Source organism: Dichotomopilus funicola, assembly GCF_033296635.1.
Source record: "Dichotomopilus funicola strain CBS 141.50 unplaced genomic scaffold C8A04scaffold_20, whole genome shotgun sequence".
NCBI classification, from domain to species: Eukaryota; Fungi; Ascomycota; class Sordariomycetes; order Sordariales; family Chaetomiaceae; genus Dichotomopilus; species Dichotomopilus funicola.
In genome coordinates this window covers 308,398-330,746 of record NW_026944041.1, presented here as the reverse complement: position 1 = coordinate 330,746, position 22,349 = coordinate 308,398, and the positions used below count along the sequence as shown (strand labels likewise).

Below are 22,349 nucleotides of genomic sequence, written 5' to 3'. Positions count from 1 at the left end.
CAAAGAGGGCTGACCGGGCCAAAGGTAACCCTCTCCAAATCTTGCGCAGTCCGCCCTGCCCGTCCTGCCACGAACTTGAGGCACTGATCTTTGTCGAAGGAGGGCGATCACATGAGACGGTGTCGCAATGATATATAAATGTGCCTATCCGCCCGGTCCAGGTGGCCTCCCAAAAAGTTGGTGTCCCATCAACACTTGCAGCCCAACTGCCAACCACCTTTGATCTTGAGTCCTGTCATCCGCCCTCTTACACGCGACTTTGGTTCTTTATCGAGAGATCAACCAGTATGTAAGTGACCTCTTGCTGCCCCAAGAGGTGGGCAAGCACTGACACACGCCGTGATCCAGCTCGATATGTCTCAATCATATTGGAAGTCGATGGCCAGCCCCACGGCGCCTCCTGGGAGCCCTGAACTCCTGAACAGCCCAAAGGTCAACGCACCGGAACAGTCAGGTGGTTGGGTCCATCAAATGATTCTGACCCGAACGCCGCCTCACTCGCCGCCTAACTCGGCGTCAGCTTCGGACATTGGGGCCGACTACGACCACCACCCCAGGCCGCCGATAAGGTCGGCTACCATCCTTCATACGCCCCCTCGCTTTACTCCAGAGCGTACCGCCACTCCTTCTCCTCCTCCTCTTCCTCCTCGTAAACGGGCGTTGAGCCCCCATCCGGATTCGCGCTCAGCCAAGCGACTGAAGACTCCACCAACCTCGACGACCGCGTGGTCTGAAGATGATGCCCCGCATTTTGACGACGATGAGGCCACACAGTGCGGGGATGACCATTACCAAGGTGGCCTCACGCAGGATTACAATGATAGCCTGAGGGCTAGACAACCCATCATCGACCTGACTGGGACAACCGGTTGGCTATCCGGTATCCTCAGCACGACAGACCCCGCGAGCATGAGAAGGGAGCTAAGGGCCAGGGGGCCACGGTACTCCGTCTACGTCGCCGACAATTTCACCGAGGATGAGATTAGAGAGCAGTTAGAACAACTGCTGAAAACAGCCCGCGCCTACTATCTCCCAGCCGACCCGAAAGAACCACAGCGAGTGGTTCACCCGGAGGAAGGGGCCAGCAGCCTGCACATTCTCGAAACCTTTTTCGATAAGTACGTGAATTCGGCCAAAGACGAGGACCCCCTGTTCGATGAGGAGGAAGAAGACGTCCTCGATAAGTTTATCGGTTGGCTCCGGGAGATGCCGATGCCGCCGCAGGTCGGCCGGTTTGGGAGCTTGTATGAGTTCCGCAGACACTTAAAAGAGATGGCCAACACACCGTTTCCCAAGCAGATCCAGTAGGTTTCGGCGAGAAAGGGCGCCGCGCGATCCTGACCCTTCTGCGGCAGCAACCACTAACTGGCTCGCAGCGTCATCGTTGAGACAGGTGGAGGGGCGCAGCTTTCGGTGCCTCTGCGATTCAGCCAGATTGGCGAGGCAGCGGCTGAAATCCGCGATCTTTTGAGGGACATTGCCGGTTTTTTCTAAACTGGCGCGCGAAACAAGAGCTTTCTTGTAGGGTTTGGTGCTTGAGGACCGACGGCTGGGCTTATTTTCCGTGATACACTGTTGGTGGTTTGTTTCTTGGATGTCTTTGTAGTCGTATAACTGTATTTTATCTGCGTTTCATCAACCTTATTTTCTCCCGTTCTCCACAGTATAGTTGAGAGAAGCTGAAGCCATCGTGTTGTTACAAAGGTCGTGTAGTTGTCTGTAAGATGCGAGGCGCTGCTACCTGTAACTAATCCGTATGGCCGTACCTATTTCTCCGGGATTACCCGGAGAACCAGGAAGCCAGGGCTTTCCCAGCAGGTCACAGGTCGAATCGCGGGTGCGGGGCCAATCGCTGAGGGGGGTAACGCCCACAAAATTTATGCTTGCGAGAGCCACGCCGTGGGCTGCAGAAGATCCGACGAACTTAATACGTTTCTAGACGAGCATTCCTTTTGTTGTCAAGGCACGATCGTTTGGAATCTCTAGCGAAGCTGGTCTCTGTTTTTCTGGTTGTTGTTAGGTGGAGTTTCTCGGGAAGCGGTTTTGAACGAGCAAAATTCGAACTCTGAGCTTGATTGGCTGCTGCTGAGCTCGGGACCCGCCGGGCCACTCGAACCAAGCCTGCCCAGTCCTCTCTTGACAATTTTCCTCACGTCGGCTCCCCCAAACTTCCATCAACCTCCCCCGTCTCAAACTCCCCTCAACGCAATTGCAGCTTGATTGCAATTGCTCCCCCTCACCACCAAGAGGCGACACATACCTGGAGAACATGTTCCGGAACGCCCTCCGACAGAGCACCCGCGCCGTCGGCGCCCTCTCTGCCTCGAGCAGAGTGGCTGCAGTGAGTGTGCCCGCCAAATCTCCGCACGCCCCCGACCACCAACCCGACCTCAATCCCATCGGCCAGCGCTCGCGATCCATTTCAATCGGCCCTGCATGCACCCGGGAAGCTCAATTGACTTCTTTTACCGCGATGCACGGCCGTGGAGCGAATGTCGCAAGCTTTGGGGGAGAGCTGTTCCAATTTTTTGCTACCCTGCGCAATGCTCGGTTTTCGGCTAGGCTAACTAACCCGATCCCGACAGCGAAATGCCGCACCCACCGTCTCTGCCTTCCAGGCCCGCACATACGCCGAAGCGAAGGCCTCCCCGACCGAGGTGTCGTCCATCCTCGAGCAGAGGATCCGCGGTGTCCAGGAGGAGTCCGGTCTCGCCGAGACTGGTCGCGTCCTGTCCGTCGGGTACGTTTTTCAGCGCAGTTTGGAGGGGGAAAAGTCTTGGCGACTGAAGGCCGAAACATCAAACGGGAGGACAGGGGGGAGGTGGGCTGTTACCAGCCGGACCACCATGCGACGATGTCAAGGGGCTATCTACGGGACGGCTATACGGGTTACGAGATGGAAATGCGATGCTGACTTGGTGATTCTAGTGATGGTATCGCCCGTGTGCACGGCATGGCCAACGTCCAGGCTGAGGAGCTTGTCGAGTACGTTTAACATATTCTTCGCTATGTCGCCCGTCAAAGCTAATGCGCTTCAGGTTCGCCTCTGGCGTCAAGGGCATGTGCATGAACCTCGAGGCCGGCCAAGTCGGTGTCGTGCTTTTCGGTTCTGATCGTCTCGTCAAGGAAGGCGAGACCGTCAAGCGTACCGGTCAGATTGTGAGTGGACGACATGAAAATGTGTTGGCCCAAGGGTCGGTATACTAATCCTCTGATTTAGGTCGACGTTCCCGTCGGCGCTGAGCTGCTCGGCCGTGTCGTCGATGCTCTCGGCAACCCCATCGACGGCAAGGGTCCCATCAACACCAAGGAGAGGCGTCGTGCCCAGCTCAAGGCCCCCGGCATTCTTCCCCGGAAGTCCGTCAACCAGCCCGTGCAGACCGGTCTCAAGTCCGTCGACGCCATGGTTCCCATCGGCCGTGGTCAGCGTGAGTTGATCATTGGTGACCGTCAGACCGGCAAGACCGCCGTCGCTCTCGACACCATCCTCAACCAGAAGCGCTGGAACAACGGCAGCGACGAGACCAAGAAGCTCTACTGTGTCTACGTCGCCGTCGGCCAGAAGCGTTCGACCGTTGCTCAGCTCGTCAAGACCCTGGAGGAGAACGATGCGATGAAGTACTCCGTCGTTGTCGCCGCTACTGCCTCTGAGGCCGCGCCTCTCCAGTACCTGGCTCCTTTCACCGGTAAGTTTTGTCACCATATTCGCTCTCAGCGGTACCCATGCCGCGCACGTACTATGCTACTTGCCACCTCGAAAATTTTACCATTTTCCTTTTTGCCCGATTTTTCGCCGTGTTTGGATCAGCCATGTCATCTACCGGACTGATATGCGTCCACCCCCAACGACGACGACGACAGCTTGCTAACGTTCTAAAACCTTAGGTGCCTCGGTCAGTGAATGGTTCCGTGACACTGGAAAGCACTCTCTGGTCATCTACGACGATCTTTCGAAGCAGGCCGTCGCGTACCGTCAAATGTCCCTGCTTCTGCGTCGTCCCCCCGGACGTGAGGCTTACCCCGGTGACGTCTTCTACCTCCACTCGCGTCTGCTGGAGCGTGCGGCCAAGATGAACGACAAGCTCGGCGGTGGTTCCATGACCGCTCTGCCCATCATCGAGACCCAGGGTGGTGATGTGTCCGCCTACATTCCCACCAACGTCATTTCCATTACCGACGGCCAGATCTTCTTGGAGGCTGAGCTCTTCTACAAGGGTGTGCGCCCGGCTATCAACGTCGGTCTGTCCGTGTCTCGTGTCGGTTCCGCTGCGCAGCTCAAGGCCATGAAGCAAGTCGCTGGTTCGCTCAAGCTCTTCTTGGCCCAGTACCGTGAGGTCGCTGCCTTCGCCCAGTTCGGTTCCGACCTTGATGCTGCTACCAAGCAGACCCTCGCCCGTGGTGAGCGGGTAAGTTATACACCGATTCCTGAGACATAGGTTGTAGTTGTTAAACATCCGCTAACTGGACTTCCCCCTACAGTTGACCGAGCTCCTGAAGCAGAAGCAGTACGCCCCCTACGCCGTCAACGAGATGGTTCCCATCATCTACGCCGGTGTCAACGGTTACCTCGACTCTGTCCCCGTCGACAAGATCCTCCAGTGGGAGTCTGACTTCCTTGCCCACCTCAAGACCAACGAGGCCGATGTCCTCGCTACCATTGACAAGGAGGGCGCCATCAGCAAGGAGCTCGAGGCCAAGCTCAAGGAGATCGTTCCCAACTTCATCAAGAGCTTCTTGGGTTAAAAATCTACACGTAATACCAAGCGCATTCCTGAAATGATCTACGGGGCGCTTGCCGAGGATGAGGGGATGTCTATACCGCAACGTCCGTGTGTTTCTAAAGCAGGGAGTTTCCATCTTTCGTGTGCTGGACTGAGGAGAGGCGTGCGAGAAAGGGGGTGATAGACCCGTCAGCCCCGTTGTAAAATAGAGAGCAGACTCAATCAAGCACTCGATTCCTTTTGTCCTGAACCGTTGTGCCTTCACTCCTGTCCCGCTTGGTCGTTGTATTCTGTTTTGCGGTTGGATTACGGGTGGGGCGGGGTTGAAACGACTACAATGTGACATCATGAGCCGGCCGTAGCTTCTTTCTTCTCAACATCCAATATCACTCACCAACTATTTGGCGCCAACACCAAACTCAAACCATAAACCGCCTGGATCTTCTTAATCATCGTCAATATTGATCCGTGCTGTATAAATCGCCTAGTTAGTTAACTCACAGCCCCTCAGCAACCGCTCCATCTAACCCCGCATATGAGTTTTTACAACTCCGCAAACATCAAGATCTCGAAGCATAGAGGTTACCTGTGTTAATGATATTGCCAGTACCGACAGGACAGGGACCTAACCAAACGAATAGAAATGTCCCCCGACTCCTCCACCACACCCCCGGACATGTCCCCCACTACTAAAGAGATCCTCGGTCGCGTGCGGCAGATGATCCCGCCAATGTTGGAGAAGTTTCATAAAGGTATGTCTACCCTCGCCTATCAAGTTGAGGAGTTGAATCTGTTTACTAATTATGATGAAATTATAGGCCAGCTTGGGCGTGTGGGTGTTATTGGTGGTAGTGAAGACTACACGGGGGCGCCGTACTTTTCGGCGATGGCGAGTGCCAGGTTGGGGTGTGATATGGTATGTACTTTGGATCTTGTGTGGTGCTGGGTATTTCCGTTTTGTGGCATTTTTCGTTTTTGATTTGGGTTGTATTTGCTTTCTCGTCCTATTATTATCCCATCTCCTGTTCCTCTTACTTATTTTGCTCCTTTATGCCCCCTTTTATCCCTTGTTTCACTATTTCTTCCCCATCCCTTTCGATGAAGAGAGAGAGCTGTGTAGAGGCCGGGAACACAAGAAGAAGATATTTCCTGCTGCAACCGCGGCAGCAATGTCGCCCCCCAAAAGTAACAAAATGCTAACCTGCCCTTCTCTTTAGTCCCATGTCATCTGCACCCCCACAGCAGCCGCCGTCATCAAAACATACTCGCCCAACCTAATGGTCCACCCCTTAATGCGCTCCTCGCCCTCCCCTTCATCAAAACAATCACCACCACCGCCATCAACATCATCACCCCACGCCTCAGACAGCAACATCGACGCACCGTCCATCGCGAACCGCATCATTCCGCTGCTGGACCGCCTACACGTCCTCGTCATTGGACCCGGCTTGGGCCGCGACCCGCTCATGCAGGACACCTGCGCCTTGGTGATCCGCGCGGCACGCGACAAGGGCATGCCGCTGGTGTTGGACGCCGACGCGCTCCAGCTGGTCCAGCGTGAGCCGGACCTTGTCCGGGGTTACCGGCTGGCGGTGCTGACGCCTAATGTGGTTGAGTTTGGGCGTTTAACGTCTGCGCTAGGTATTGAGGAGCGGGCGAAGGATGCTCAGAAGCAGGCTGGGGAAACGGCCAAGGTGGAGGCGCTGGCTGCTGCGCTGGGCGGGGTTATGATTGTGCAGAAGGGGCCGCGGGATTACTTGAGTAATGGGAAGGTCACGCTGACGGTGGACTTGGCTGGTGGGAAGAAGAGGAGTGGTGGACAGGGCGATACACTGACGGGGAGTATTGCTACGTTCCTTGGGTGGCGGAAGGCGTACTCGGATGGGATATGGGAGACGGGAGGCAAATTGGATGAGGAAGAGCTGGTTGGTCTGGCCGTGTTCGGAGGAAGTGCCATTACAAGAGTAAGTTGCGAGTTTCACTTCCTTTTTGCTTGCCACATTCCTGTTTTTTTCTTGATATCTAGCTGAGCCCAAAAAGGGTGTCGATGGCTGACGATTGGGTAGGAGTGCTCGCGCTTGGCCTTTGCTAAGAAAGGCCGCAGTCTGCAGGCCAGCGACCTCACCGATGAAGTGCACACCGCCTTCCTGAATCTTTTTGGCGAGGAAGAGGAAGCTGGTGAGGGTAACAGCGCGAGATTGTGAGAGACCACCGATGCTCTCGATTCACTCGTCTCTCTCTCTCTACCAGAGCGCGGATGTGATCGGTCCTGCGGCGCGACGGGAAGGGCGGGAGATCGGCTGCGCTGTGACAATTTCTTCCGGATGGGCTTGCCTTGGACTTTGACCCCCGACTCCGTCGTTTCACAAGATTTCTCGGCCGACCTTTGATGGGATACGGAGGACGGATGACGGGCCACAAGATGTGTGGTGCTCGAGCGTCCAAAGACACACACACATACCCCCCCACATGCTTCCCACGTATACAACACTAAAAAGGCGCAGGCACACAGACAGATACACAAACACAAGCACTTTGATCTCGTGTGAACTGCTTCGATCGGTCCTTTGCAGATACAGTCCTGGGTACGCCTGAGGTTCGAGTTGTGGTGGGCACAGACGGGGGCGCAAGCCATACGGAGCGCCATCGGGGAATTTCTGTCTAGGTGGCGGTGATATGGCGGTGCCACACTCCGCTGTCCTCGCTTCCCGGCGTCGATGGGTTCCGAGACCACAAGTAATCAACAGAGAAAGGAATTGTTTTGTGCTGTCATGCGATTTTCGTGGCTGTTGGACGGCCCTGCTGTCTCTTGATAAAGGGCGTTGTTCTGATATCAGTGCCTCTTGTTCCCGCACCATCCCCCTCTCGCTTGGCCTCCTGGAGGGCCGGGTTGGACAAGCCCGTGGGACTCGGAACACCACGGAGTCGGACCAACCAAATCATCATCCTCGACCCCGGGGGGGCCCTTCTCGGCGTGGAGGGCAACGCAACATTGGTGAAAAGGCCGGGCATCGGAAACTTAGCGAAGGAGAGAGAGAGGGAAACAGCGAAGCACCACCCTCCGCCCCCCTTTTGTTCTTGCTTTTCCTGCTTGGCTTCACCCGCATCGATTGGGAACTGGGATCGGGCAATGGAGCCGTGCGGGCGGGAGGGAAGGGAAAGGGAGGATCACTACCGTCTGAGGTCCCCGAGAGGCGACGACGTGCAGAATCGAGATGCAGCAGGCTCCGCGGATGGGGAGGGCCGGAAGATCCTCAAGCGGACGGAAGGGGACCACGGGGACCACGGGGGACGGCGGGATAAGGCCCAAGGGTTTGGACGGGCACCACTTTTCTAGCAGGATCTGACAAGCGAAAAACAACAAAAAAGTCGGGGGGATGAGGGGGTTGGCTGCAATGAGCTGCTTTAGCGTGCATCGTGGTGGACTGCACTACAGGAGGAAAACAGGAGGAATCTGTTTTTGAACTTGTTTTCTCTTTGGTGGGTGTGGGTTTGCGTGTGTGGTGTGGTGTTGAAACCTTTTTGCTTTTTTTCTGTTGCAAGTTTTTCTTGGACCTTTGCTCTGACGTCCCATGTCGTGCGCCAAACGGGTGTGTGCGGGGGAAATGCCACAACAGACTCACCCTGGTTAATTACCGTTGATCATCAAGAAGGGTCCTTGGGGCCGTCGTGACTACACGACATAGTAGAGATATTACACTATGGTGTAGTGTAGTAGATGACTCTCGGAACGGTTCCTTGAACCTTTGACGACAGAAAAAGGTACCACAGGGTGTGCGTGACGGCGAGATGAGGATTTCGGGGTCTTGCCTAGGTCGTTCTGTGTGTCTCTTCCTCTTACTCGCTAGTTAGTTCCTCGTAAAACGCGTGCAGCAAGCACATGGGGAACCTCTTACTGGTGGGAGACTGGTCTCATTCTCATTCCCACAAAGTCAACTCACCAGGGTTTTGGGTTTTTAGTGTTGTGAGGTGCTGTGGGACATGCATTAGTGACTCCAGGGGTTCCGCGGAGAGGCGCCGTAGATCCGGCATGTGGGCGCCGAAACCCTGCCACAGTCAGGAAAGAGCAAAAACGACGTCTCTTCTCTTCTTGTGGGCGGCGCAACCTGTAACTTTTTGCAATTGCAGACTGCGATAGGTTCGGGGCAGAATATGACGGTTGTATTCTTTTTCGCTTGATGAAGTGGTCAACGTCCCCAACTGGGATCCGGATCCCACCTATGCCCCGGCGTTTGCCGGCCGTCAACGGAAACGGTTGGAAGGCTCGACCCCCGACCCGCGAGCTCTCTCCTTCACCCCGGTCGGTATTTCGCCATCCACCTTGCGAGGATTTGCCGGTCGGTGTGGGTTGCTTCGGTCGAGGGTCTTGGACCCGACGCCCTGGTACCCACCCTCCTAAATCTCTCCGTGGGTCGGAGGTTGGGTCATCAACTGAGAGGTGTGGTGCGCGCGATTCTCAGAAAGACGGATGGATGTGATGACACCAGAAACGGTAAAATGATGCTCTCTCTTGGGCGTTGCCAAGCTGCGGTCCACGTTGATATCTCACATGGCAAGTGCCATCCATGTTCCCGTTGGTCCTCTTGCCGTTGTCTACCACTCTTGTCTCGAGGCAGCCCACCATCAAGAATCAAGTGGCCTCGCTGATCTCACACAAAAGAACATCAAAATGCCGTCTGGAAGACTATTACTGACGCCACGATTTAGCTCGTACGGCTGCTAGTGGAGGCTCGGGCACATCAACCATAAGTCCGGTGGTGCCATACTTTGGGGTCCTACGAACACTCTCCGTACTCCACAATCCCTTCCATCTTTTGAGAAGTCAAACGGGTACCTCGATGGGCTCCTCTTCTTCGAATTGTTGCGTTGTCCACGATCCAAACCTCTGGGAGGGAAAGGGGACCCCATCCCACGGGGCTGACTGTCCCCACTAACGTGCAAACAAGAAGCAAATATCAACAGACTTTTCGCCTCCAGAAGGAGCGTCATGAGAGACGACATCGCCTCATGCCGAGAGATACATAGCCCGCGAAGAAACAAGTGCCCTTCGCGCCTTCTCGTTTGTCACCATTGTGACGGTGACCACTCACATGAAGAAGGGGGTAAGAGTGGTATTGTCTTGGCGAGATCCGGCCGGCGCGGACTGAGATCCAGCGAGCGAGTGATGACATGCACATCACCCGCATCCGGTCTTCTTCAACGTCCAGGGAGGCTCAAGGGGCCGAGACTGGACGTGACAGGCAAGACAGGCTTGAAATAATTTCGCGGCGAGACCTACATGAGCCAACGACTCGGCACTGCAGACTAGTTCTTGCCATGCATGGTCGATCACGGTGCTGGAGGAGAAAGAGAAAGGGGTCTCCTCCTTCCTCCTGCAGAGAATCTGTATGTATTTCGGAACCTCGTCCCTTGTTCAGCAACAAGCACGGTTCGGGAAGCGACTGCTCATGGGGGAGAGGCGGCGGCGAACGGTGCGTTGGTGCGCGTAACGCGAGGGCCCCAGCATCACGCACATACCCGAGGGTTTGCCATGCGCAGTGCAACAGTCGGTTTGACTTCGGGGGCGTAACATACGACGCATCTCGAATCTGAAAATGAGGTTGAGACACTGTCAAAAAACTCGAGGCGAGCAACGGCAAATGGGTGCGGGAGCCGGGCCAAGGAGCTAAGCCAGGCTGATGAGTGTGAGTTTTTGAGAGTGTCGCACCTGCTGGGTTTGCTGCATGTGACGAACCAGCTGACAAGGCCAAGGGTTCTAACGAAGCAGACCAATCACAGCCCTGATTTTACCCTCTGAGTGGGTCCATTGCCTGGCCTCGCGGTTGTGTCGCGACTTCTAGCCGTGTGAGCTGTGGGATCAATAAGCTGAGCCGCAGCCTGGCTCTTGCTCTTTTTAAGAAACGCCCCTCCACTGACAGCCGAATCCGGCCTCAACAGTGCTTTTTTTCAAGAGTAGCGCGTCCCTCCAGGCCTCGACGGTGGACCGTTCGTCCCCCCACCTCCCAAGGAGATGGTCCGGCCACCACGCCGAGTCACTAGTCGTCCCAGAGACCCGGAGATGCTAAGTTAGCGTCGCGCCGTCGAAGTAGTGACGCTCCGCTGGGATGAAAAGCAAACGTGGGTTGTGGGCTCCCTCTCTGTCTCTCTCTCATTGTCTGCATGTTTTGGCCGAAACTTGGCCGACCGGCCGGCCAGGTCGCGGGTTAATGACGCTTGGGAGACAAGATGGGTTCCACAGTGAGACCTGGTATCACAACCATCAAGGCACGATGGCCGATGAGAGACGCCCCCTCTCGATCCCGTCCGCCCTGGCTTTCTTTGGATAGGTGGGCTGGTGATATTTGGGCCGAGCACTTACAGCTTCAAAATTTGCCAACGCCGGATGGTGAACTACTTCTGTCCGTCGGAAAGCCGGAACAAACGAGTGTTATTATTCGAGTGACTGGTCTTTTCTCCATATTCCTTCTTTTGCCTCCCTCGCTTTTTTTACCCTGTTCCTCGTCTTTCTTGCCTCGCCTTCTGCTTCTGTCTCCCCACCAGCTACCCGCACGATCTCGCCTCTTATTTGTTCTCTCAGCTCCCGTGTGTCCGACACACGCTGGTTCAACGTCGAGAACGAGCCAGTCGAGCCCCCGGAGAAGCCCCTGCTTGCCGTTTGCTGCATCTGCTGCAGAAACCTCCACTACGCTTGCCCTCGGGATAGGTATCTAGCCCATTGGACGATATCTTGCTGCTGCGATTGCTGCCGACCCTAGGCCGGACACCGCGGCCTACTATTCTATTTCTTTTGCCATTTTTTCTTCCTTTGGTGGGGGGAAGCCGGACCACCTTGCAGGTCTTCCCGTTACGAGTTTTCGTCGTGGCATGGCGATATTATACTAAAAAGGCGCGATAAGCAGAGAGCACTGGCGTGGGTTGCTTTTGCCGTTCGTTCTCTTCACCCGGCCGAAAACAGTAACCCCCCCTTGCCTCCCTTATCCGAACTAGGAGCCATCAATTTCACCAGTTCTACGAAGTACTCGAAAACGTGCTAGAAGTTCGGGTGGCTGTCGCGGAGGTGAAAAGAGAAACGATTCCCGAATTCTTTCTTTCAAAACCTGCCCGGTTGTTGATCTCCCCCTCGGACCCCATCCTCCTTCCTTCCCCGACTCCAACAAGTCACCCCACCAAATTCACCATTCTGCAGTGGAAACTTGGATCTCTCTTTGAACCTGCAGTGGCATCTTCGTCCAACCAAACCACTCTTTCCCGTTATTACTTTGCGTTACGGCATTGTATCACCGGTTACGAAACGGGGTTCGAAGTTTGGTGTTGTTGATGCCGATTCGGCCGGCGCATCAATTTCAAGATTCGGCAGCTCGCGCAACCATACAAAGTCATCGCCCAAACTTAAACGTCGACCCTCCTCGCCAACTTTTTAGTTTTATTATTTTCGACCCTCCGAACAGCAAAAAATTGTCAGGCCAAATCGACACTTCTTCCGACTCCTCGACCTCGTCGAGGTAAGTCTACAATATATGCAGTGCAACCACAACGTGAATCGCTAATCATCTCACTTCGTTCGCTATACAGGGACCAGCACAATGGCGACTCGATTTGAGATGCTGGATAAGCAACTCGACCGTTTGGAAAGGCTGTTTGCAAGGAAGAAGCGGGTCACGGAGTTTGACGATAACTCAGAAGTTGCAAGGAAGAGGCCTGCGACTCCAATCCCTTTCTCACCACGCTTCGACGCAACCTCAATGAGCTTTCCGCAACCCTCGTATATTCGGCCAACATCCTCCCGAATGATGGCGAGGGAAGAGATCTCCATGGCACCACAGTACATTCGGCGAGCTCGAAGCCTACCCGAGGCATCTAACACTCCCAGCCTGGGGGCCCCGGCACCTGAGAATGAAAGCACGACCGCTGTTGGCGACGTGCTCAGCGAATTTCCAGCTGTCCCATCGCGCCAGCCCTCAATCGCGGCCAGCATAGCCATGCGGTCGTCTTCAAGCTCCCCTCAGGCCCGCAGCGGTCGCCCATCACCAGAACTAATGGAGTTTACCTTCTCCCCATCATCAGCAGGTCCCGACAGCGACTCGTCCGCCACGGGACGACGCTCCAGGACCGGCACGAGGACACCCATTCGGACGCCTTCTGTCTCCCCGAAAGCTCAGTCTGGTCGGACACGGTACTTCACTGGTGCTCAAGAATCTCCGATTAGCCCGGCATCGTTGCAGCAGAAACTCATGCGTTCTCCGAAGTCTTCACTTCGGAAGTTACTGGCACCACCGCTTTCGGCCCGGCCCACTCTGTCGATCAGGACTAAGCTAGGTGATGATGGCAAGAATATCAACAGGTCTAGGAGTCTGTCGATATCGGGCGCCAATGCCAGGGATGCGAGTGAAGCTCTACGGAAATCCATCAGCCTTTCCAATCTCTTTGCTTTGGCGCCGTCGAATCCGGACACTGCGTCCTTCAAGGAACCCAGCCTGAATGATTTCCTTGCATTGAGCGACGACGACATCGCTGATGGTGAGAACACTTCGCGGGTTCAGCCTGCTAAATTAAACCCCCCTACCTTCGGGTTGCCTTCAAGTCCGTCGCCTACCGCCTCGCCGGTTCGGAGCAAGCCAGCTCACCCCCTCCTAACCCTCTCTCCGCCCTTGGCTAGCCGCCCGGCCGCCGCCGCCGCTTTTGAGGCTGCAAGGATCGCAACAAAGTACCAGTTCGACCTCGTCTACGTGGTCAACCTGTGGCCGAGCCACATGAGCCGGCCCAGCCATTCCTCACCCCTCAGCCGGTCCTGTGGCACACCTGTCGCAACCTCTTTCTCCACAGCCCCGACGCCATCCCCACCCGAATCTCCAGTCTCTCAGGTGTCTGAATATGACAGCAGCCATGACTCCCGAGCCCCGACTCCCCGCGATGTCCCGCGAAGTGGAATCACTGGGCGTTTGCTCGCCGCGTACGGCCTTACATCGCTTATGAACCCCTTCCGTATCTCCGCACCAGCCCATCAAAAGATGCTTCGCACGTCCGACTGGCTCAAGTATAACAATTACACCGGCATCAAAGACGAGTTCGCCTGCGGCTACGGTCGCTCTTTTTACACCGGGCACAGCGCCGCTAGGGGGAGCGACGCCCAACACACCACGACTGCACAGCATAAGAACCAGCCTGCCAACCGTGGCATCGTATTTGCTGCGTTCCGGGTGCCGCGTGAGGATGGAGAACCCATCAGTCTCAACCCCCAAGAGCTTGAGGAACTGCACCAGGATGCCCAGGCACTTGTCGATATGCTCATCGACATGCACATGACCCCTCGCCGGAGTCCCACTCCTATTTCGGCTACACCAAGCCGGAGTCACACTCCGATCCCAACACCAAGTCGATGCCGCACTCCCATCCCAGCAGCCTCGATCCGATGTGCTGCAATGGGTGTGAACACAGGGATGATGGGGCCAAGCACACCGCTGGTTACGGCTTAGAATGCGGACCAGCAGAGCATTTGAGTTCCCTCTCCCCGCGCGGAGTAAAGACACGGCATGGAAATACTACTCAGGGACCATCTCCGTCCGACAACGGCCGGAAGGGTACTTTACGCTCTCTATTATTATTTTTCTTTTCTTTTTTACGTCCTCTTCGCCGTCAGCACAGCAACGGCACCTTCAATCAAAGTAATGAGGCCTGGCCTGAGCAAAAGGTACTACGGCACATCAGGGACACATACCCGCGGATATATAAAAACAACTGCAACAGCCAGTGCAAAAGGGACGGACAGGTGGACGGGCGGCATTACTGATTTTGTTTCTCCTTTCTTTGCGCTCAAAACCGGTGCATCTTACATTTTACCCAGTGGCTCTCCGGGCTTATTATTTTCTTGCTACTTTGCACTCTCTAAAAACTTTTCTTTGTTCTGTACTTCCCACCCTTTTCGTTTTTCTTGACGAGCATATGAACGCAACGGATGGGGGATGACGAAAAGACCATGGGGATATTCCGAGGAATGGAGTTGGGTGATGGATGGAGTTGTTCTTGTGTGCGGTGAACAATTGGCTGGGTATGTATGTACTGTACAAGGACGGCAGGTCTGGGACAACAGCACCGGACGAAGGGATTGTCTGCAATGAGATATTGGAACTCCAATGAAACAAACATGCAAATGAATTTGGCCTTCAAAGTTTTGACCGTCTGCTTCGATTCTGTGATTCTCTTGAAACATTTCTGAGGATATGGTTGTCTTGTACTAACTAAGCTGATATTCGCCCAGTTCACAATGTCCGCGCTGCGCGCGCCTGTTTCTCAGACTGGGCAGCCCTCGGTAGTCCTTTTCTTGAAGACTTACATAAACGCTGGCTGATGAGCCATTAAATGACGTTGATAGAGAGGGTGAGGATTGGACGCCATAAGGTTGAACTACGTTGTGTTCGGACTGGCGGGCTTTCACCATACATACCCATTGAGATATCTAATCTGTAGGCTGATCTCCTCGCCCCTGGCAGCACGTTTGAGGCGGCCGGGAACTGTTCTACACGGGAACAATCTCTAGCTTTGCGTTCCCATTGAGACACTACCGGCTGCTGCTAGCCATCTCGCCTCATCGATTGTATTGCCACGCATCGTGACAGTGTTTCGGCTCACAGAAAGAGCAGGATTTTGAGAAATGTGGTCACGGAAGTTTAGGGATTGGTAAGCCGGCATGACGCCGGTCGGTCTCTGAGGCCGAGGCTCGACTGAAATTCAGACCGAGCAACGATTTGGAGCGAGGGTGAACCCGCCCAAAACGAAGAAGTTGCATTTACATGTCCCACCGACAGAAAGCACCCATGAAACCTGCCCAAGTGATGAATGACTACCCGCCCCCAGAGAGGCCGAAAAAAGGTGCTTGCAACTGAGCCCGAAAACTCCCCACTCCCTAAAATGCTCATGATTTTTTGTCTTGTTCCGTTGTCCAACCCATCGTATCCGTCCCGCATTTTTCATTTAGCGGACGATGGCGTCGAAGCGCTGCTTGAACCACCGGACGGTGTCGTCACGGTTGATGCGGTGGCTGGCACCGATTCTGGCCTTGGCACGACGACGGCGGGAGACACGCTCACCGGGGCGAGTCATGCAGCAGTAGAAGTCCATGCCGTAGATACCGATACCTGGGTCGTACTTGATGCCCAGGTCGATGTGCTCGCTGATACCGAAGCCGAAGTTGCCGGTCTCGCTGAAGTTGCGCTTGCGGAGCTCGTACTCCTTGACCTTGAGGCCACGCTCGAGAATCTCCTCGGCCTTGGGGCCACGGACGGTGACGTGCACGGCAATCTTTTCGTTACGGCGGATACCGAAGGTACGGACGGTGTAACGGGCCTTGCCTGGAAAATGGGGTGGTCAGTAAAACGGATTGAATTTTTTTGAGGGACGTAGATTGGAAAGACTCACTGTACACCGGGGTTTGACCGGAGAGCTGCTCCAGCACCTTGGCGGCACGAGTAAGTCTGTCACCAGACTCGCCGACGGAGATGTTGAGCACGAGCTTCTGGATGCGAAGCTCGCGCATGGGGTTTTGGGCCTTCTCGGACTTTTATCATGTTAGTGAGACTGAACCCGGCATGTTTTATGGGTGGTGGGATCTTACCATGGTGGCGGTGTTGTCGATTTCGGTGCTGGGCGACTCGTCGATGAACAAGATATTTCGAAAAGTGAGGTTGATTTTCGCTCCACGAATTTGAGATTGTGCGTGTGGGGCCTGGTTTGCCGGCCGGAATGAGAGTGTGGTGGGGGACAAGCCGTGGCGCCACCTTTGGCACTAATTGTGGCTCGAGGTTCATGTAAGATGTGGCTGCAGCGCCCAAGCTCCCTTCAGCCTCGCGCGTTCAAATTTCCAGGCCGTTTCTGCCTCCACCGCGCTCCCGATTCAACCATCCCGCGCGTCACTTTGAAGCCTCCACCGAGACCGAGAAGGGACCGCACCTGGCAAAGTCAAAGGATTTTGCCGCCCAAGCCCAATTTTTTGCAACCAAAACGCTACTCTGTAGCACCCGCCGCCAAGATGTCGGCGAGCAACAAGCAGGGCAAGATGGTGAGTATAACCTTCTCCCCGCCCACACCGCTGTGCAGGCTTGCGTGTTGACATTGAAAGACTGACAAGGCAAATTGCTCTTAGGCCGGTTACGTACGTACTATCCTCCCACGACAACTATCGACGCGACGACAGATGAAATGCTAACGAAGCCCCTAGATCAACTACCGGATGCGCGTGACGCTCAATGATGGCCGCCAGATGACGGGTCAGGTTAGTGTTGCCCAACCCAGTGTTGGCAAAACTGGGTTTTAGCATTCGTTAACTTTGGATCTAGATGCTCGCATTCGATAAGCACATGAACCTCGTCCTCGCCGATACCGAAGAGTTCCGCCGAAGTAAGCGCAAGCAGAACAAGCCGTCCGCCCCTGGTGCGTCGTCGTCCGCCACAGTTGTGGAGCAGGAAGAGAAGCGGACACTAGGCTTGACGATCGTCCGCGGTGCCCATATCGTTTCGCTCTCCGTCGAGTCGCCGCCCCCTGCCGATCCCAGTGCTCGCTTGGGCAAATCAACAGGAGCCGGCCTCACAACAGCACTTGCGGCGGGACCGGGTGTTGCACGGCCTGCTGGGCGGGGTGCGGCAGCTCCCATTTCCTTGGCCGGCCCTGCTGCTGGCGTTGGTGGTGGTGCCCCTCCTGCTTTCCCGGGCTTCCCTGGCGCGCCGGGTTTCCCCGGCCGTGGTGGTCGTGAGTACCATTCCCCAGCTACGTTTTCTTTTTCTGATTCTAACTCCTCGGCAGCTCCTCCACCTGGGTTCGGCGGTGGTTTCCCACCTGCCGGCTTCCCTGGTGCTCCCGGTTTCCCTCCTGGATTCCCGCCAGGTGGTGCCCCGCCGTCTGGCTTCAACCCGCCGCCGCGGAGATAAAGGCACAGTGTTAGGCCACAATGCCAACACAAAGACCACGCTTTGCCGTAGGCCTCACATCGAGCGCCCGCGGCAATTTACTTCATGCCACAAAGCTATGAGCTAGGCGAGACATATCTGCCCGGATTTATGGAGATTGGCTGGTTTGGGCGGCGTTCAGGGGTTCATGAAAACTGCGATTTTAGAGCAGGTCGCAGCCTGTTGTTCTAGCCATGGCATGAGGCGGCGATGATACTTCTCCAATTAGCCCAATGAGCGATAATAGAAGACGCCTGCCACCTTGAGGACTTGTCATTGGTTCTCTTCACAACCTAACTATTTGCTATTGTTCCGAGACGTTTGCGTTCGGGCGTGACGCAGACCCGACACATGTATAAGTGGTCCGTGCGCAGAAATCCGGACCCCCAAATTTCTTTGCAAAAGTGCTGGCCATGCAGATCCGATTTCGTCGCTAAACCCATCCACCGATCTCCAATTAATTCCACAACGCATCGTGACCGCGACGAGGGCCCAGCACCAACGCCAAACTCGCAGCACCGCCATCAAAATGGCCGCCTTCGTAAAAGCTGTCAACGCCAAGATCCGGGCACACCCCGTCCTGAACTATGTCTGCTCGACACGTGAGTCCCTGCCTTAAATCCCCTCCGCCGGTCTTCCCGCCAAGTATCGGCCGGCGATCGGACAAAATTGTCCGATATGGCCGGATTGTCCATCCATTCCGAACCGCAGCCCTTTCAACGACGGAGGTTATCCTTTGAGCAGGCCGTATAACATGGAACTGTTCCGGACCTTGTTCTACGAGTCGTTGATAACTTGGAGGTTGCGTTGACTGCACCTTATTGGAGTTGCGGGACTTGGGCCGAGCTTTGCGACTCCTGGTGGTCAACTGGACGGAGCCACAACATTTGCCTGACCTTGCCTTATGGTTTACTGACCAGCTCCTTCGAAATAGATTTCTGGGGCCCTGTCTCCAACTTCGGTATTCCCGTCGCCGCCGTCATGGACACCCAGAAGAGCCCAGACCTGTACGTTTTGACCTCCACCGGCCCTACACCTACCTAACTTCCGCCTATCTCTCCCCTTTCCCCTCATCGATACACGCCAGCAGCACATTCTCCCCTTCTGCCGGTTCGGTGTCACGGTAGCTAACCCATCCCCTTTCTCTCTCTCACAGTATCTCGGGCCCCATGACCGGCGCACTCTGCATCTACTCAGCGACCTTCATGCGCTACGCGCTCGCCGTGACGCCGCAGAATTATCTGCTCTTCCTATGCCACTTTGTCAACGAAGGTGCGCAGCTCACGCAGGGGTACCGCTACCTGCAGTGGACACGATGGGGTGGCAAGGAGCAGGCGTCGCTGTCTGGAGCTGTTGAAGCTGGCAAGGGGAAGGTGGGTGAGATTGAGGGGAAGCTGAAGGAGTTGGCGAAGAAATAAAGGGGATGTTGAGTGGATGGGGGAAACGAAATGAGATGGAGGGAAATACAGAAAATAACGCGGTTTAAGGGGGGTTGGGGACACTCAGGACGGCAGTGGGGGTTCCGTTGCCAGACGACAGGGTTTGTTGACAAGGCTCTTGTTGACAATGCTTGCCCGTGTTGGTGGCGGGTATGAGGGGATTATATGAAGATGTGCTGGGGAGGAACGAAGGTGCCATGGATGGGTTGGTGGTTGGTTGGCTAGTTTCGAGAGGGGTGGGTGATGCAGCGGATCCCCTCACTGGTGGTGGAGGGAATTCATGGGTGAGCTTACCCCCCCTTGGCCTAGGGATCTAATCCTAGAAATGCGGGCATGAGAGCAAGGCGCCGCAAGTTGAAAGGAATCTATAGATGATGTGCATGACGGGGCGGCTGTAAGATTCAAGCGCGGCGCGCCGAGCGGGGAATTGCCTTTAGCGTAAAGGCGTTAGGTTCAACAAGGTCGAGAGACAAGTGTGGCATGCCCATGTCCTCTTAGTGATGTGATAAGTGTGCGTGGTTGTATCAACCACTCTTGTTGGATGGTTTCGTTCGCTGGCGGCACGGATGGTGCCAACATCCGGGGAACTTTGACTCCAACCTTCGGTTTCTTTCTCGGGATAAGCAAGAAAAGATAGCTGTTAATTCGGAGACCGAAGGAGTAAATGTGGGAGGGGTGTAATTGGTGCGAACCGGTGAGTGACCAGCAGATCAAGCTGTCTGTGTTGCCGCCAAGCGTCGAGATTTGGGCTTGCGTTGCTCAAACCGACGCGGCTTTCAATCAAGAGATTCAAACGGCCGAACCCTATCCGTGCGAATGCCGTTTTGTGCCTGGCTGCCGCTGTGTCGAGCCTCCCTTTGGTTCGGCGACTTTCTTGATTCTCTTGGCTTGCCTAGTGATCCCCCGGGAGGAGCCTAAAGAGAGATCTCATCTCTTGGCAAGAGTCCCTTGACTCTTTTTGTATGTGCGTGGACATTGGCTCTCTTGTAACTGAACAACTCAGCCGAGACAACGACTCACCAATCCCACTCAAGAGAGTTGATGAAGAATCGAATAACGAAAAAAAAACTTAAGACACAGTTTTGCCAAGGCGCCCACCCGCCGGACCGATTATCTTTCTCTTCTTTCATTTTCTCTCTGGCCAGATCATCTCAAGCCCTCAACCCCCCCAAAGAGGTAAGAAAGACGACTTTAGTTTTCCTCCGGCGCCGGCGGCCGGCGCTTGGCAAGGGCCTTGCTGGCTCAAGAAGACTTCCCGACTCTCCGAGCTTGCCGTGGGGGTCCCTTTTGACACGCCCACCATGCCAATTGCTGAACGAGATGATCCTTGCCAGGGGCGGGCGGGCGACAGACAGAGGACTCCCCCTCACTTCTCACCCTAGTTCGGCGGTAACGTTCGTTCCAACCTGTCACGGTATTGTCTGTATGTCTCCGGCGAGGCATATGCAACCTTGCATGCTGTCCTACGACTTGGGGTAGATTCGCGAGGTTCAGCCGCCCTTTCACCCAACCGTTTACGGGTCGGCTGCAGTACGTAACAGATTAAGTTTGGTTCTGGCTTTTCCTGATGTGGAAGAGTATGGTATCACTGGGAGGGTCCCGTGACTGTTAGTCCGTTGCGTTGGAGTGTGTGAGCCCGCACTTGGGAGCGATGGCGTCGATGTGCGCTGGATGCGCTTCAATAAAATCACGCATGGCTGGGGAATGCGCGGCGAAAGAGGGCAAAAAAAGATAGGGCGGGGAAATACCGATGCACGACGTCCTGTGCAGTTGTGATGCGACAAGAGGTTCTGATCCGTCTTGGCGGGTTGGTATTCAGCGCATTCCATTGAGTACGAAACCGAAACGCCATGCTTGGCGACCGGAGAGAACGAGATGCGCATGTCTCAACTCTCAGATCCGGATGCACGAGCTTTGCCCCAGACCGGGACAGTTTTGGGAAACCATGCAGCTCCGCAATCTAGTCCCAGGCATGGAAACGGCACGGATAGGCTCGCCAATGGCGGGGTGGTGACGAGGTGCCTGGCTGCGGCTGCCGCTGGTCAATAACCCCCCCATGAGGTGTGTTGGTGAAACGCGTCGACCGGCAGCCCGGATGCATGAAGGATGAGGCCGGTGTTTGGTTTGTCCCATGATTTTGGAGACCGCGGATTGACGAGATCTGACCGGTTTCCAAGATTCCAAAAGATCAACTGGACGGACTTTACCCTCGGCTCAACGAAAACGCCGGGCCACACATTCATCTTCAAAGCCGAAGGAGCGCCTAGGTTGTGCTCACTGCTCACCCGGCCGTCGGCTACTGCGGCATTGGCACGGTTGCGGCTAGCCTCCAACATCGGGAAAGCTGTAAGATGATCACGAACAGAGTGGTGGATTTCTGGTCAGCGTGGTAGTGGTGATGGTGGTGGTCGGCCGTGTCCTCGCAGTCTGAAAACGACCAGGGGGGCTAGGAGCGGCTTTCCGGGGATGTGTGTCCATCCCACCACACTACGTAGAAAGCTCCGTGGGAGGATGGGGGTTGTCTTGTTGACTTTAGCAAAACGACTTAGAAACGGGTCTGGTTTGGTTGGTTGCTCAACAACTCCGGAAGAGCTGGGTGCCAAGCTCCCGCAAGGTAGGAGCGGGGCATCAGGATGGGAGCGGTATCTTGCGTCAGCTTGTCAGATAGAAGGTTGTGACGGCACGAGGCGTTTCGTCGCGCCTGAGCTCGGGCTCGTCGGCTAGGTTGTGTCCTGCATCCTCACAAACATCCCGAAGGTAAAGCCTAGAAAAAGTGGGAAGCCGGATTTTTTTTTCTGTTGCGATGGCATGTGCAAGAAGCACGCTTGTCATTGAGCACCATTGGTGAGCCCCCACTAAGGCCGCTCCGATTACCGGCCTCCAATTGGCGGGCAACACTGTAATTTTTTCTCCAATGAGGCTTGTCGAACAAGGCTGGGCTAGAACGTTACGCGAGCATCCATGCCACTGAGCTGGACCACATCGCTATCATCAAAATACTCTCGCTGTCATGGGGGGGACAAAGAGATTGACCACTGACCGGTCACCGACACCTTGGCTGGTTCATCGATTGTCAACCATTTGAATGAGAGGGGGATGCCGGGTCGTCCGGGGGGGTGGATGTGTAGCATGGGCGCCGCCACGCTGATGCTTGTATTTCATCGTCCAAAGCTTATCTCCATGCCACCTCCACCGAATCATGATGCTCGACTTCCAGCCATGGATGCTTGGCAAGACATCTTATAGTAACTATT

General features: G+C 55.3%; 6 protein-coding genes across 6 annotated transcripts; 5 read left to right on the top strand and 1 right to left on the bottom strand.

Annotated features, from left to right (window-relative positions):
• Positions 1 to 354: 354 nt before the first annotated feature.
• Positions 355 to 1,494, top strand: C8A04DRAFT_27407 (uncharacterized protein; the record flags this gene model as incomplete). The annotated part of the gene is made up of 2 exons (XM_062780286.1): positions 355 to 1,304; positions 1,377 to 1,494. The coding sequence occupies 2 exons, from the start codon at positions 355 to 357 to the stop codon at positions 1,492 to 1,494; spliced, it is 1,068 nt and encodes a 355-aa protein (XP_062638280.1).
• A 775-nt stretch (positions 1,495 to 2,269) lies between these two features.
• On the top strand, positions 2,270 to 4,743 carry C8A04DRAFT_11107 (P-loop containing nucleoside triphosphate hydrolase protein; the record flags this gene model as incomplete). The annotated part of the gene is made up of 7 exons (XM_062776839.1): positions 2,270 to 2,341; positions 2,586 to 2,740; positions 2,929 to 2,985; positions 3,039 to 3,159; positions 3,221 to 3,686; positions 3,886 to 4,406; positions 4,480 to 4,743. 7 exons carry the CDS (start codon positions 2,270 to 2,272, stop codon positions 4,741 to 4,743), a joined length of 1,656 nt encoding a protein of 551 aa, XP_062638279.1.
• A 621-nt stretch (positions 4,744 to 5,364) lies between these two features.
• Positions 5,365 to 6,925, top strand: C8A04DRAFT_27405 (H-hydrate dehydratase; the record flags this gene model as incomplete). Its single annotated transcript, XM_062780285.1, has 4 exons — positions 5,365 to 5,473; positions 5,540 to 5,637; positions 5,939 to 6,685; positions 6,788 to 6,925. The coding sequence occupies 4 exons, from the start codon at positions 5,365 to 5,367 to the stop codon at positions 6,923 to 6,925; spliced, it is 1,092 nt and encodes a 363-aa protein (XP_062638278.1).
• Positions 6,926 to 12,304: 5,379 nt separating this feature from the next.
• Positions 12,305 to 14,194, top strand: C8A04DRAFT_36262 (uncharacterized protein; the record flags this gene model as incomplete). Its single annotated transcript, XM_062783461.1, has 2 exons — positions 12,305 to 14,069; positions 14,157 to 14,194. The coding sequence occupies 2 exons, from the start codon at positions 12,305 to 12,307 to the stop codon at positions 14,192 to 14,194; spliced, it is 1,803 nt and encodes a 600-aa protein (XP_062638277.1).
• A 1,495-nt stretch (positions 14,195 to 15,689) lies between these two features.
• On the bottom strand, positions 15,690 to 16,332 carry C8A04DRAFT_27403 (ribosomal protein L5 domain-containing protein; the record flags this gene model as incomplete). The annotated part of the gene is made up of 3 exons (XM_062780284.1): positions 15,690 to 16,066; positions 16,134 to 16,272; positions 16,330 to 16,332. 3 exons carry the CDS (start codon positions 16,330 to 16,332, stop codon positions 15,690 to 15,692), a joined length of 519 nt encoding a protein of 172 aa, XP_062638276.1.
• A 411-nt stretch (positions 16,333 to 16,743) lies between these two features.
• On the top strand, positions 16,744 to 19,074 carry C8A04DRAFT_11153 (uncharacterized protein; the record flags this gene model as incomplete). The annotated part of the gene is made up of 7 exons (XM_062776858.1): positions 16,744 to 16,773; positions 16,858 to 16,866; positions 16,933 to 16,986; positions 17,051 to 17,389; positions 18,153 to 18,258; positions 18,591 to 18,663; positions 18,813 to 19,074. 7 exons carry the CDS (start codon positions 16,744 to 16,746, stop codon positions 19,072 to 19,074), a joined length of 873 nt encoding a protein of 290 aa, XP_062638275.1.
• Between the last annotated feature and the right edge of the window lie 3,275 nt (positions 19,075 to 22,349).